This window comes from Salmo trutta, chromosome 7 (genome assembly GCF_901001165.1).
Source record: "Salmo trutta chromosome 7, fSalTru1.1, whole genome shotgun sequence".
NCBI classification, from domain to species: Eukaryota; Metazoa; Chordata; class Actinopteri; order Salmoniformes; family Salmonidae; genus Salmo; species Salmo trutta.
The window spans coordinates 34,389,482-34,402,140 of NC_042963.1; the positions used below are offsets into that span (position 1 = coordinate 34,389,482).

At 40.1% G+C, this 12,659-nt stretch overlaps 1 protein-coding gene across 1 annotated transcript in view; it reads left to right on the forward strand.

Moving 5' to 3' along the window:
- The first annotated feature begins 235 nt into the window (after positions 1 to 235).
- lrrc56 (leucine rich repeat containing 56) overlaps positions 236 to 12,659 on the forward strand; it is a 43,691-nt gene continuing 31,267 nt past the window's right edge. The window contains exons 1-2 of the mRNA XM_029758680.1: positions 236 to 324; positions 1,071 to 1,215. Of these exons, the coding sequence (XP_029614540.1) occupies positions 1,084 to 1,215 (132 nt within the window). The 5' untranslated portion in view covers positions 236 to 324; positions 1,071 to 1,083. The remainder of the gene's footprint in view (positions 325 to 1,070; positions 1,216 to 12,659) is intronic.

Sequence of the window (12,659 nt, forward strand, 5' to 3'; positions counted from 1 at the left end):
ATATATGCATAGATGACATACAAATGTATTTTTGAATATGTGTGTGTAGGCCTACTTGTTTGACAGTTTAATGGAGATACTAACATAAGCATTTAGCTGCACCAACTATAACATATGCTAAACTGCGACCAATAAACTTTGAAACGAACATGTATGGTCATGTATCATCGTTGTGTTGTAATCAATCAATACGATAAAAACATATTGACTACATATCCCAAGGGGCAAAGCCTCATTTATCATCGTATCCAGGAAGTTGGGTGCGTTGTCAAGCAAACTTGTGCGTGTCTTTGTAAATGCTCTGAAGAATGTGCACTAAATAAGGTAAGAAAAAATACGACATTGGATATTTGATAATCATAATGAAGAGTTATTTGTGGTTACATTTAGCCTTTTACATTCATTTGTTATCTGAAGCCAATAAAAACGTCAACAAACTTGTATGCAATTGAGATGTTAGACCGCTTGTTTTCATATCCTAGCTTTAAGTGTGGGATGTCAACTAGCTAGCTAGGCTAACTAACCAAACAGCCAGATAACCAGATTAGTTACTTCTTCTGACAGTGCCTCAGAATGTCTTGTTTAGGAATTGATACAACATACGTTAGATACAGTATTGTAATCAGAAGTTGATAATGACAGCTAGCTAGCCATAAGCCAAATATTCTATGCTTTGAGTTGTTAAAGCTAGCTATACTCTTCCATGGTTTCCATTGCAATAACAGGAACTACATCATCACCCTGAATTTCCACATAGGCTACCAGCCTTCTGACACACAGAAACAGGGGCAGACTGGGACCAGAAATCGGCCCTGGCATTTCTATATTTCCTTGAGGCCCCCCACACTGACCTATTTTTTTATTTTTTTTTTCCTCCAGGCCCCCATTATTAGCGATTAATGATCCCTTTGTGCAAAAAAACCCAGGTTAGACAGACGCACTGGGCTAAAACTGGACGGGCCCATCTGGCATTTCATGTAAATGCCAGATGGGCCAGTCCCTCCCTGCACAGAATAATGTTACTTTTTTCACTAACCTATTATTATTTACCATTATTTGACCACTTCCAGGTGTCTGTGAGTGATGATTTGTTCCCAGGACTCAGCGAGGGTACTGGTGACTGAGCTGAGTGGGTCTGGTCAGATGAACCCAACCCCTGCTGCTTATGAGGACTCTGACATGCAGGTGGAGCTCTACCTCTCTCCAGAAAAGCTGGTGGGGCTCCTATTGATAAAGGGAGGGGTGTGGCCCTTTCTATAGGCTAATTATAGATGTGGAATCATGCTTGACTGAATGTAGTGCATCAACACAATTCTATAATTGGGCAATTCCATGCCAGCGTAGCCCTAAAATATTTTTGCTATCTCAGATTCTAACGTATCCTTCCTCCCAATGAAGTTTATGTTTGACATGCTTTTTACATTTGTATCACAAACCATTTATGAGAAAATCATGATGAAAGTGGCCATTTTAGGCCCCTTTAAGACCTATACATGACTCCTGTAAGACCCTATGATCTGTGAACCCTACATGATGCAGACAACATCTTGGTGTCATTATACTCCTGTTAGTGTGCACTCAAATATCTACTATGTCTAGATTCTGAAATACATATTTCACATTCATTTATTCCATATCCAAAAGTATAATATGAATATCTCAAAAGTACCCTTTTTGAATTGGCAAATGTTTTGACGTATTGTTTTGAACAATATACTTTTCAAACACGTACAATTTCCAGAGTGGGCTCTCTGGTACTTTTAATGAAATTACCCATTTTATACATAGAAATTGACACTATTGATCATTAACCCAATCACAGCCTTCCTTTAGGTTTGCATATGCAGCAAATCACCAGCAGAGGTAGTTCCCTTTGAGTCAATTTTCCCATTCACTGCGTTGGTGGTGCTCATAACATTTATCATAACTTCAGAATTAGCAGAGAGCCCAATCTGGACATTTTATGTTATCGTAGTATATAGGCCTATTATTCCAAACAATATGTCTTAAAATAAACTTAATCAAAAAAGGTATTTGGATTTTTAATGTTGAATAAATTAATGTGAAAATTTCTATTTCAGAATCTATACATACTCCATATGCTAGAGCACACTATAAGGAGTATAATGACACCAATATGTTGTCTGTATCATGTACGGTTCACGGACCATTAGGTCTTATAGGAGTCATGTAGAAAGTACAGTACCTTCAGAAAGTATTCATACCTCTTGACTTATTCCACATTGTGTTGTATTACAGCCTAAATTCAAAATGGATTAAATCGTTTTTTCCCCCACACCCATATACACATACTGTAATACCCCATAATGACAAAGTGAACACCTTTTTTGAAATTTTTGGAAATGTATTGACAAATTAAATACAGAAATACTAATTTACAGAAGTATTCACACCCCTGAGTCAATACTTTGTAGAAACACCTTTGGCGAAGATTACAGCTGTGAGTTTTTCTGGGTAACATTTTAGTCATTTAGCAGACACTCTTATGCAGAGCAACTTACAGTAATGAGTGCATACACTTTTCATTCTCTAAGACCATTCCACACCTGGATTGTGCAACATTTGCCCATTATACTTTTCAAAATCTTTCAAGCTCTTTCAAGTTGGTTGTTGATTATTAATAGACAGCCATTTTCAGATCTTGCCATATATTTTCAAGTTGATTTTAAGTCAAAACTGTAACTCGTCCATTCACTGTCTTCTTGATAAGCAACTCCAGTGTAGATTTGGCCTTGTGTTTTAGGTTCTTGTCCTGCTGAAAGGTAAATTCATCTCACAGTGTCTAGCGGAAAGCAGACTGAACCAGGTTTTTCTCTAGGATTTTGCCATGCCATTTTATTTTTTATCCTGAAAAACTTCCCAGTCCTTAACGATTACAAGCATACCCATAACATGATGCAGCCACCACTGTGCATGAAAATATGGAGAGTGGTACTCCGTACTGTGTTATATTGGATTTGCCCCAAACATAACACTTTGTATTCAGGACAAAGAGTTAACAATCTGCCACATTTTTTGCAGAATTACTTTAGTGCCTTGTTGCAAACAGTATGCATGTTTTGGAATATTTTTTTTATAGGCTTCCTTCTTTTCACTCTGTCAATTAGGTTAGTGTTGTGGAGTAAATACAATGTAGTTGATCCATCCTCAGTTTTCTCCTATCAAAGACATTAAACTCTTTAACTGTTTTAAAGTCATCATTGGCCTCATGGTGAAATCTTGAAGTGGTTTCCTTCCTTTCTGGCAACTGAGTTAGGAAGGACGCCTGTATCTTTGTAGTGACTGGGTGTTTTGATACACCATCCAAAGTGTATTAATAACTTCACCGTGTTCAAATGGATATTCAATGTTTGCTTTTTTTTGTTTTGTTACCCATCTACCAATAGGTGCCCTTCTTTGCGAGGCATTACAAAACCTCCCTGGTCTTTGTGGTTGAATCTGTTTGAAATTCACTGCTCGTCTGTGGGACCTTACAGATAATTGTGTGGGTACAGAGACGAGGTAGTCATTCAAAAATCAGGTTAAACACTATTATTGCACACGGAGTCCATGCAACTTATGTGACTTGTTAAGCAAATGTTTACTCCTCAACTTATTTTTCCATAACAAAGGGGTTGAATACTTATTGACTCGACATTTCAGCTTTTAATTTGAAACGTTTCAAAAACCATAATTACACTTTTATATTATGGGGTATTGTGTGTAGGCCAGTGACAAACAGATCTAAATGTAATCTATTTTAAATTCAGTCTGTAACACAACAAAATGTGGAAAAAGATAAAGGGTGTGAATTAGAGGTCAACCAATTATGATGTTCCAACGCCGATACCGATTATTGGAGGACAAAAAAAAGCTCGTACCGATTAATCGGCCAATTTTTATATATATATATTTTTAATAATGACAATTACAACAATACTGAATGAACACTTTATTTTAACTTAATATAATACATCAATAAAATCGATTTAGTCTCAAATAAATAATGAAACATGTTCAATTTGGTTTAAATAATGCAAAATCAAAGTGTTAGAGAAGAAAGTAAAAGTGCAATATTTGCCATGTTAAAAAGCTAACATTTAAGTTCCTTGCTCAGAACATGAGAATATATGAAAGCTGGTGGTTCCTTTTAACATGAGTCTTCAATATTCCCAGGTAAGAAGTTTTAGGTTGTAGTTATTATAGGAATTATAGGACTATTTCTCTCTATACCATTTGTATTTCATATACCTTTGACTATTGGATGTTCTTATAGGCACTATAGTATTGCCAGCCTAATCTCGGGAGTTGATAAGCTTGAAGTCATAAACAGTGCAATGCTTGAAGCACAGCGAAGAGCAGCTGGCAAATGCAGGAAAGTGCTGTTTGAATGAATGCTTACGAGCCTGCTGCTGCCTACCACCGCTCAGTCAGACTGCTCTATCAAATATCAAATCATAGGCTTAATTATAATATAATAACACACAGAAATACGAGCCTTAGGTCATTAATATGGTCAAATCCGGAAACTATTATTTCGAAAACAAAATGTTTATTCTTTCAGTGAAATACGGAACCGTTCCGTATTTTATCTAACGGGTGGCATCCCTAAGTCTAAATATTGCTGTTACATTGCACAACCTTAAATGTTATGTCATAATTATGTACAATTCTGGCAAATTAATTACGGTCTTTGTTAGGAAGAAATGGTCTTCACACAGTTCGTAACGAGCCAGGCAGCCCAAACTGCTGCATACACCCTGACTCTGCTTGCACAGAATGCAAGAGAAGTGACACAATTTCCCTAGTTAAAAGAAATTCATGTTAGCAGGCAATATTAACTAAATATGCAGGTTTAAAAATATATACTTGTGTATTGATTTTAAGACAGGCATTGATGTTTATGGTTAGGTTCACATTGGTGCAATGACAGTGCTTTTTTCGCGAATGCGCTTGTTAAATCATCACCCGTTTGGCGAAGTAGGCTGTGATTCGATGATAAATTAACAGGCACCGCATCGATTATATGCAACGCAGGACAAGCTAGATAAACTAGTAATATCATCAACCATGTGTAGTTAACTAGTGATTATGTTAAGGTTGATTGTTTTTTTATAAGATAAGTTTAATCAAGCTAGCAACTTACCTTGGATCCTTGCTGCACTCGCGTAACAGGTAGTCAGCCTGCCACGCAGTCTCCTCGTGGAGTGCAACGTAATCGGCCATAATCGGTGTCCAAAAATGGCAATTACCAATTGTTATGAAAACTTGAAATCGGCCCTAGTTAATCGGCCATTCCGATTAATCGGTTGACCTCTAGTGTGAATGCTTTCTGAAGGCGCTGTAGGTCTAAAGTTTCCACTATCATCATAAAAAAAATAATCTAAAAAGGTTTGATACAAATGTAAAAAGCATGTCAAACATCCTACCAGAACAATCTGAGATACCAAAAATATATTTTTAGCCTACGCTGGCATGGAATCGCCCAATTGTATTCGGCAGAAAACCTATTGGTTGCGAAATGGGCTGTATTGCTGACTCAGAGTCATATTTTTGGGTTCCTTACCCGTATGAAGACAGAAAGCTATATACAGTCGTGGCCAAAGGTTTTGAGAATGACACAAATATACATTTTCACAAAGTCTGCTGCCTCAGTGTCTTTAGATATTTTTGTCAGATGTTACTATGGAATACTGGTATAATTACAAGCATTTCATAAGTGTCAAGGGCTTTTATTGACAATTACATTAAGTAATCTGCAAAGAGTCAATATTTGCAGTGTTGACCCTTCTTTTTGAAGACCTCTGCAATCCGCCCTGGCATGCTGTCAATTCACTTCTGGGCCACATCCTGACTGATAGCAGCCCATTCTTGCATAATCAATGCTTGGAGTTTGTCAGAATTTTTTTTTTTTTTTTTGTCCACCCGCCTCTTGAGGATTGACCACAAGTTCTGTGGGATTAAGGTCTGGGGAGTTTCCTGGCCATGGACCCAAAATATTAATGTTTTGTTCCCCGAGCCACTTAGTTATCACATTTGCCTTATGGCAAGGTGCGCCATCATGCTGGAAAAGGCATTGTTCGTCACCAAACTGTTCCTGGATGGTTGGGAGAAGTTGCTCTCCTAGGATGTGTTGGTACCATTCTTTATTCATGGCTGTGTTCTTAGGCAAAGTTGTGAGTGAGCCCACTCCCTTGGCTGAGAAGCAACCCCACACATGAATGGTCTCAGGATGCTTTACTGTTGGCATGACACAGGACTGATGGTAGCGCTCACCTTGTCTTCTCCGGACAAGCTTTTTTCCGGATGCCCCAAACAATCGGAAAGGGGATTCATCAGAGAAAATGACTTTACCCCAGTCCTCAGCAGTCCAATCCCTGTACCTTTTGCAGAATATCAGTCTGTCCCTGATGTTTTTCCTGGAGAGAAGTGGCTTCTTTGCTGCCCTTCTTGACACCAGGCCATCCTCCAAAAGTTTTTGCCTCACTGTGCATGCAGATGCACTCACACCTGCCAGCTGCCATTCCTGAACAAGCTCTGTACTGGTGGTGCCCCGATCCTGCAGCTGAATCAACTTTAGGAGATGGTCCTGGCGCTTGCTGGACTTTCTTGGGCGCCCTGAAGCCTTCTTCACAACAATTGAACCGCTCTCCTTGAAGTTCTTGATGATCCGATAAATGGTTGATTTAGGTGCAATCTTACTGGCAGCAATATCCTTACCTCTGAAGCCCTTTTTGTGCAAAGCAATGATGATGGCACGTGTTTCCTTGCAGGTAACCATGGTTGACAGAGGAAGAACAATGATTCCAAGCACCACCCTCCTTTTGAAGCTTCCAGTCTGTTATTTGAACTCAATCAGCATTACAGAGTGATCTCCAGCCTTGTCCTCGTCAACAATCACACCTGTGTTAACGAGAGAATCACGGACATGATGTCAGCTGGTCCTTTTGTGGCAGGGCTGAAATGCAGCGGAATTTATTTTTAGGATTCAGTTCATTTGCATGGCAAAGAGGGACTTTGCAATTAATTGCAATTCATCTGATCACTCTTCATAACATTCTGGACTATATGCAAATTGCCATCATACAAACTGAGGCAGCAGACTGTGAAAATTAATATTTGTGTCATTCTCAAAACCTTTGTCCACGACTGTACATTCCTATATTCCTATGCATTTCAAAAGATGCTTGAATGGACAGACATGTGACTAAGCGAATGAGCTATGACTCCGATGTGACACTGTTCTTACAGCCATTAACATGCTCCATTATCTTGATTGCTGAGTGGACATATGGGGGGACATTCATAAAAGTCTCACTTGCATCAGAGGTTGATGAATGGCACACTGGAGAATCTTTCCTTGCAGTGTTACTTTTAAATGGAGTTTGTTGGTTAGCATTTTATCAAAACAAACACTGAGCAAACAAACACTCTTCTGCCTCTCTTTCAGCGTCACTTTTAAAATGATTTGGTGGGCTAGTTTCTACTGTAAATTAAGCTGTGGTGGGGTTGCCTGGTGGGAATGCTGTTAGCCTTTTCAGTGAGATTGGTCTCTGGGAGGGAGGAGACATAGGTGTGCCTACTGAGATGTGGCCATTAAAGCTATTGGGGAGGTTCTGATTTATCTCTGGTGTCTGTGCACCGTTCTGATTACGCTCAGCCAAAAGGCATGGGGTGCAAACACTCCCATCCATAATCATCTGTGGTGTTAACCTAGAACCTGACTACCTCCTCCAGCGACAGACAGACAATAGACACAGTCATGAGTAGAATTTAGAATGTTGTCGACGCCTGTGGAAGGTAAGCTCTTACTGGTTTATTTTTCTCCAAAAGCAAGAGTAATTACTGCACAACACTCCCACTGGGCACACACTGGTCAAATCAATGTTGTTTCAACGTCATTTGTCAGCCTATTGTGACGTGGAATCTATGTGGATAACACATTTGGATTTGCAAAAAGTCAACAAGTACCGTTTTCATCTCATTTCAACCAGCGTTATAAACACTTAAATTAGGGTAAAACTTCAACTTAAATACAATGACTTAAACTGACTTACAGATTTGTTACATTAACATAATTTCAACATAATCATCAGAAATATGTACACTACCGTTCAAACGTTTTGGGTCACTTAGAAATGTCCTTGTTTTTGAAAGAAAAGCAACTTTATTAAATAGTACACGCAAAACACCAGTCTCAACGCCAACGGTGAAGAGGCGACTCCGGGATGCTGGCCTTCAAGGCAGAGTTCCTCTGTCCAGTGTCTGTGTTCTTTTGCCCATTTTAATCTATTATTTTTATTGACAGTCTGACAGTCTGAGCTTTTTCTTTGCAACTCTGCCTAGAAGGCCAGCATCCCGGAGTCGCCTCTTCACTGTTGGCGTTGAGACTGGTGTTTTGTGGGTACTATTTAATGAAGCTGCCAGTTGAGGAGTTGTGAGGCGTCTGTTTCTCAAACTAGATACTTTAATGTACTTGTCCTCTTGCTCAGTTGTGCACCTGAGCCTCCCACTCTTTCTATTCTGGTTAGAGCCAGTTTGCACTGTTCTGTGAAGGGAGTAGTACACAACGTTGTACGAGATCTTCAGTTTCTTGGCAATTTCTCGCATGGAAAAGCCTTGATTTCTCAGAACAAGAATAGAATGACAAGTTTCAGAAGAAAGTTCTTTGTTTCTGGCCATTTTGAGCATGTAATCGAATCCACAAATGCTGATGCTCCAGATACTCAACTAGTCTAAAGAAGGCCAATTTTATTGCTTCTTTAATCAGAACAACAGTTTCCAGCTGTGCTAACATAATTGCAAAAGGGTTTTCTAATGATCAATTAGCCTTTTAAAATGATAAACTTGAATTACAGTGAGGGGAAAAAAGTATTTGATCCCCTGCTGATTTTGTACGTTTGCCCACTGACAAAGAAATGATCAGTCTATAATTTTAATGGTAGGTTTATTTGAACAGTGAGAGACAGAATAACAACAAAGAAATCCAGAAAAACGCATGTCAAAGATGTTATAAATTGATTTGCATTTTAATGAGGGAAATAAGTATTTGACCCCCTCTCAATCAGAAAGATTTCTGGCTCTCAGGTGTCTTTTATACAGGTAACGAGCTGAGATTAGGAGCACACTCTTAAAGGGAGTGCTCCTAATCTCAGTTTGTTACCTGTATAAAAGACACCTGTCCACAGAAGCAATCAATAAATCAGATTCCAAACTCTCCATCATGGCCAAGACCAAAGAGCTCTCCAAGGATGTCAGGGACAAGATTGTAGACCTACACAAGGCTGGAATGGGCTACAAGACCATCGCCAAGCAGCTTGGTGAAAAGGTGACAACAGTTGGTGCGATTATTCGCAAATGGAAGAAACACAAAAGAACTGTCAATCTCCCTCGGCCTGGGGCTCCATGCAAGATCTCACCTCGTGGAGTTGCAATGATCATGAGAACGGTGAGGAATCAGCCCAGAACTACACGGGAGGATCTTGTCAATGATCTCAAGGCAGCTGGGACCATAGTCACCAAGAAAACAATTGGTAACACACTACGCCGTGAAGGACTGAAATCTTGCAGCGCCCGCAATGTCCTCCTGCTCAGGAAAGCACATATTCATGCCCATCTGAAGTTTGCCAATGAACATCTGAATGATTAAGAGGACAACTGGGTGAAATTGTTGTGGTCAGATGAGACCAAAATGGAGCTCTTTGGCATCAACTCAACTCGCCGTGTTTGGAGGAGGGGGAATGCTGCCTATGACCCCGAGAACACCATCCCCACCGTCAAACATGGAGGTGGAAACATTATGCTTTGGGGGTGTTTTTCTGGGGGACAGGACAACTTCACCTCATCAAAGGGATGATGGACGGGGCCATGTACCGTCAAATCTTGGGTGAGAACCTCCTTCCCTCAGCCAGGGCATTGAAAATGGGTCGTGGATGGGTATTCCAGCATGACAATGACCCAAAACACACAGCCAAGGCAACAAAGGAGTGGCTCAAGAAGAAGCACATTAAGGTCCTGGAGTGGCCTAGCCAGTCTCCAGACCTTAATCCCATAGAAAATCTGTGGAGGGAGCTGAAGGTTCGAGTTGCCAAACGTCAGCCTCGAAACCTTAATGACTTGGAGAAGATCTGCAAAGAGGAGTGGGACAAAATCCCTCATGAGATGTGTGCAAACCTGGTGGCCAACTACAAGAAACGTCTGACCTCTGTGATTGCCAACAAGGGTTTTGCCACCAAGTACTAAGTCATGTTTTGCAGAGGGGTCAAATACTTATTTCCCTCATTAAAATGCAAATCAATTTATAACATTTTTGAGATGCGTTTTTCTGGATTTTTTTGTTGTTATTCTGTCTTTCACTGTTCAAATAAACATACCATTAAAATTATAGACTGATCATTTCTTTGCCAGTGGGCAAATGTACAAAATCAGCAGGAGATCCAATACTTTTTCCCTCACTGTAGCTAACACAACCATCACAACCACCATTGGAACACAGGAGTGATGGTTGCTGATAATGGGCCTTTGTACGCCTATGTAGGTATTCAATTCAAAATCAGCCGTTTCCAGCTACAATAGTCATTTACAACATTAACAATGTCTACACTGTATTTCTGATTCAATTGTATGTTATTTTAATGGACAAAAAATTTGCTTTTCTTTCAAAATCAAGGACATTTCTAAGTGACCCCAAACCTTTGAATGGTAGTGTATATATAAATATATTATCCAAGCATGAAACGTTGATATTTGGTTGCGTTCACAATTCAATATCCAGTTGATTGATAAGATGGATTCATGTCTCCTTCTCAACCAAAAATCTAACCAACCATCCTTCATATAAAAGACAATATCCAAAGGTGAAAGTTTATTATTAATATCATTAATTTGGCATCCTATTTATATGGCTAATGATAATTACTTCTAAAGATGCAATCAACCATAAATGAATGATAGTATACCTAGCTACTCTTTGAAATGGTGTCATTTGAGCAAATCGGATGTCAATGTTGCCTACATAAACCCAACCTCACTCTGAATTTACATTCACATACTGCTTGTGAAGGAAAGTTAGTTACTTTCAAATATTCAATGTTATTTAGCTGGTCTACACAAATGAGTATGGAAGCTGATCAATGTCTAAATGTGTTGACATGATAGCCCAGCTTGTTTCCAAAGGTTGCGAGTTCGAATCTCATCAACTTTAGCTAATTAGCAAATTTCTAACTACTTACAACTTTTTAGCTATTTTGCAACTACTGAGCATGTTAGCTAACACTTCCCCTAACCCTAACCCTTTTAGCTAAATCCTTCCCCTAGTCCTTACCTTAACCCTTTAACCTACAGTGCATTCGGAAAGTATTCAGACCCGTTGACTTTTTCCACATTTTGTTACATGTATACCTTATTGTTTTTTTCCTCGTCAATCTACACACAATAACCCATAATGACAAAGCGAAAACAGGTTTTTAGAATTTTTCCATTTATCCTCCTTGAGATGGTAATTCAACTTGATTGGACATGATTTGGAAAGGAACACACCTGTCTATATAAGGTGTCACAGTTGACAGTGCATGTCAGAGCAAAAACCAAGCCATGAGGTCGAAGGAATTGTCCGTAGAGTACCGAGACAGGATTGTGTTGAGGCACAGATCTGGGGAAGGGTACCAAAAATGTCTGCAGCATTGAAGGTCTCCAAGAACACAGTGGCCACCATCATTTTTAAATGGAAGAAGTTTGGAACCACCAAGACTCTTCCTAGAGCTGGCTGCCTGGCCAAACTGAACAATTGGAGGAGAAGGGCCTTGGTCAGGGATGTGACCAAGGACCTGATGGTCACTCTGACAGAGCTCCAGAGTTCCTCTGTGGAGGTGGGAGAAACTTCCAGAATGAAAACCGTCTCTTCAGCACTCCACCAATCAGGCCTTTATGGTAGAGTGGCGAGACAGAAGCCACTCCTCAGTAAAAGGCATATGACAGCCTGCTTGGAGTTTTCCAAAAAGCTAGTCAGGATTGAGGGAAAGATGAACAGAGCAAAGTACAGAGGGATCTTTGATGAAAACCTGCCCCGGAGCACTCAGGACCTCTGACTGGGGCGAAGGTTCACCTTCCAACAGGACAATGACCCTAAGCACACAGCCAAGACAATGCAGGAGTTGCTTCTGGACAAGTCTCTGAATGTCCTTGAGTGGCCCAGCCAGAGTCCGGACTTGAACATCTCTGGAGAGACCTGAAAATAGCTGTGCAGCGACACTCCCCATCCAACCTGACAGAGCTGGACAGAATGTGCAGAGAAGAATGGGAGAAACTCCCCAAATACAGGTGTGCTAAGCTTGTAGCGTCAAACCCAAGAAGCCTCCAGATCAAGCAATGGCGCCGAAGGAGATGGCTGCCGTTTTACGATCCCGTAACCAATTGTGCTATTGTGTATGTTTTTTCACGTTATTTTGTACATAATGTTTCTGCCACCGTGTGTTATGACAGAAAAGAGCTTCTAGATATCAGGACAGCGATTACTCACCCCATACTGGAGGAATACGTTTTCTTCAACGAGTCGGACGGGAAGGATTTACTTCAGACTCCCGACAAGGTCCTCATCCCCTTAATTCGCAGCAGAAAGGTATTGTGGACGAAGATCCGGGTGCCTTGTTAGGATCCATCGC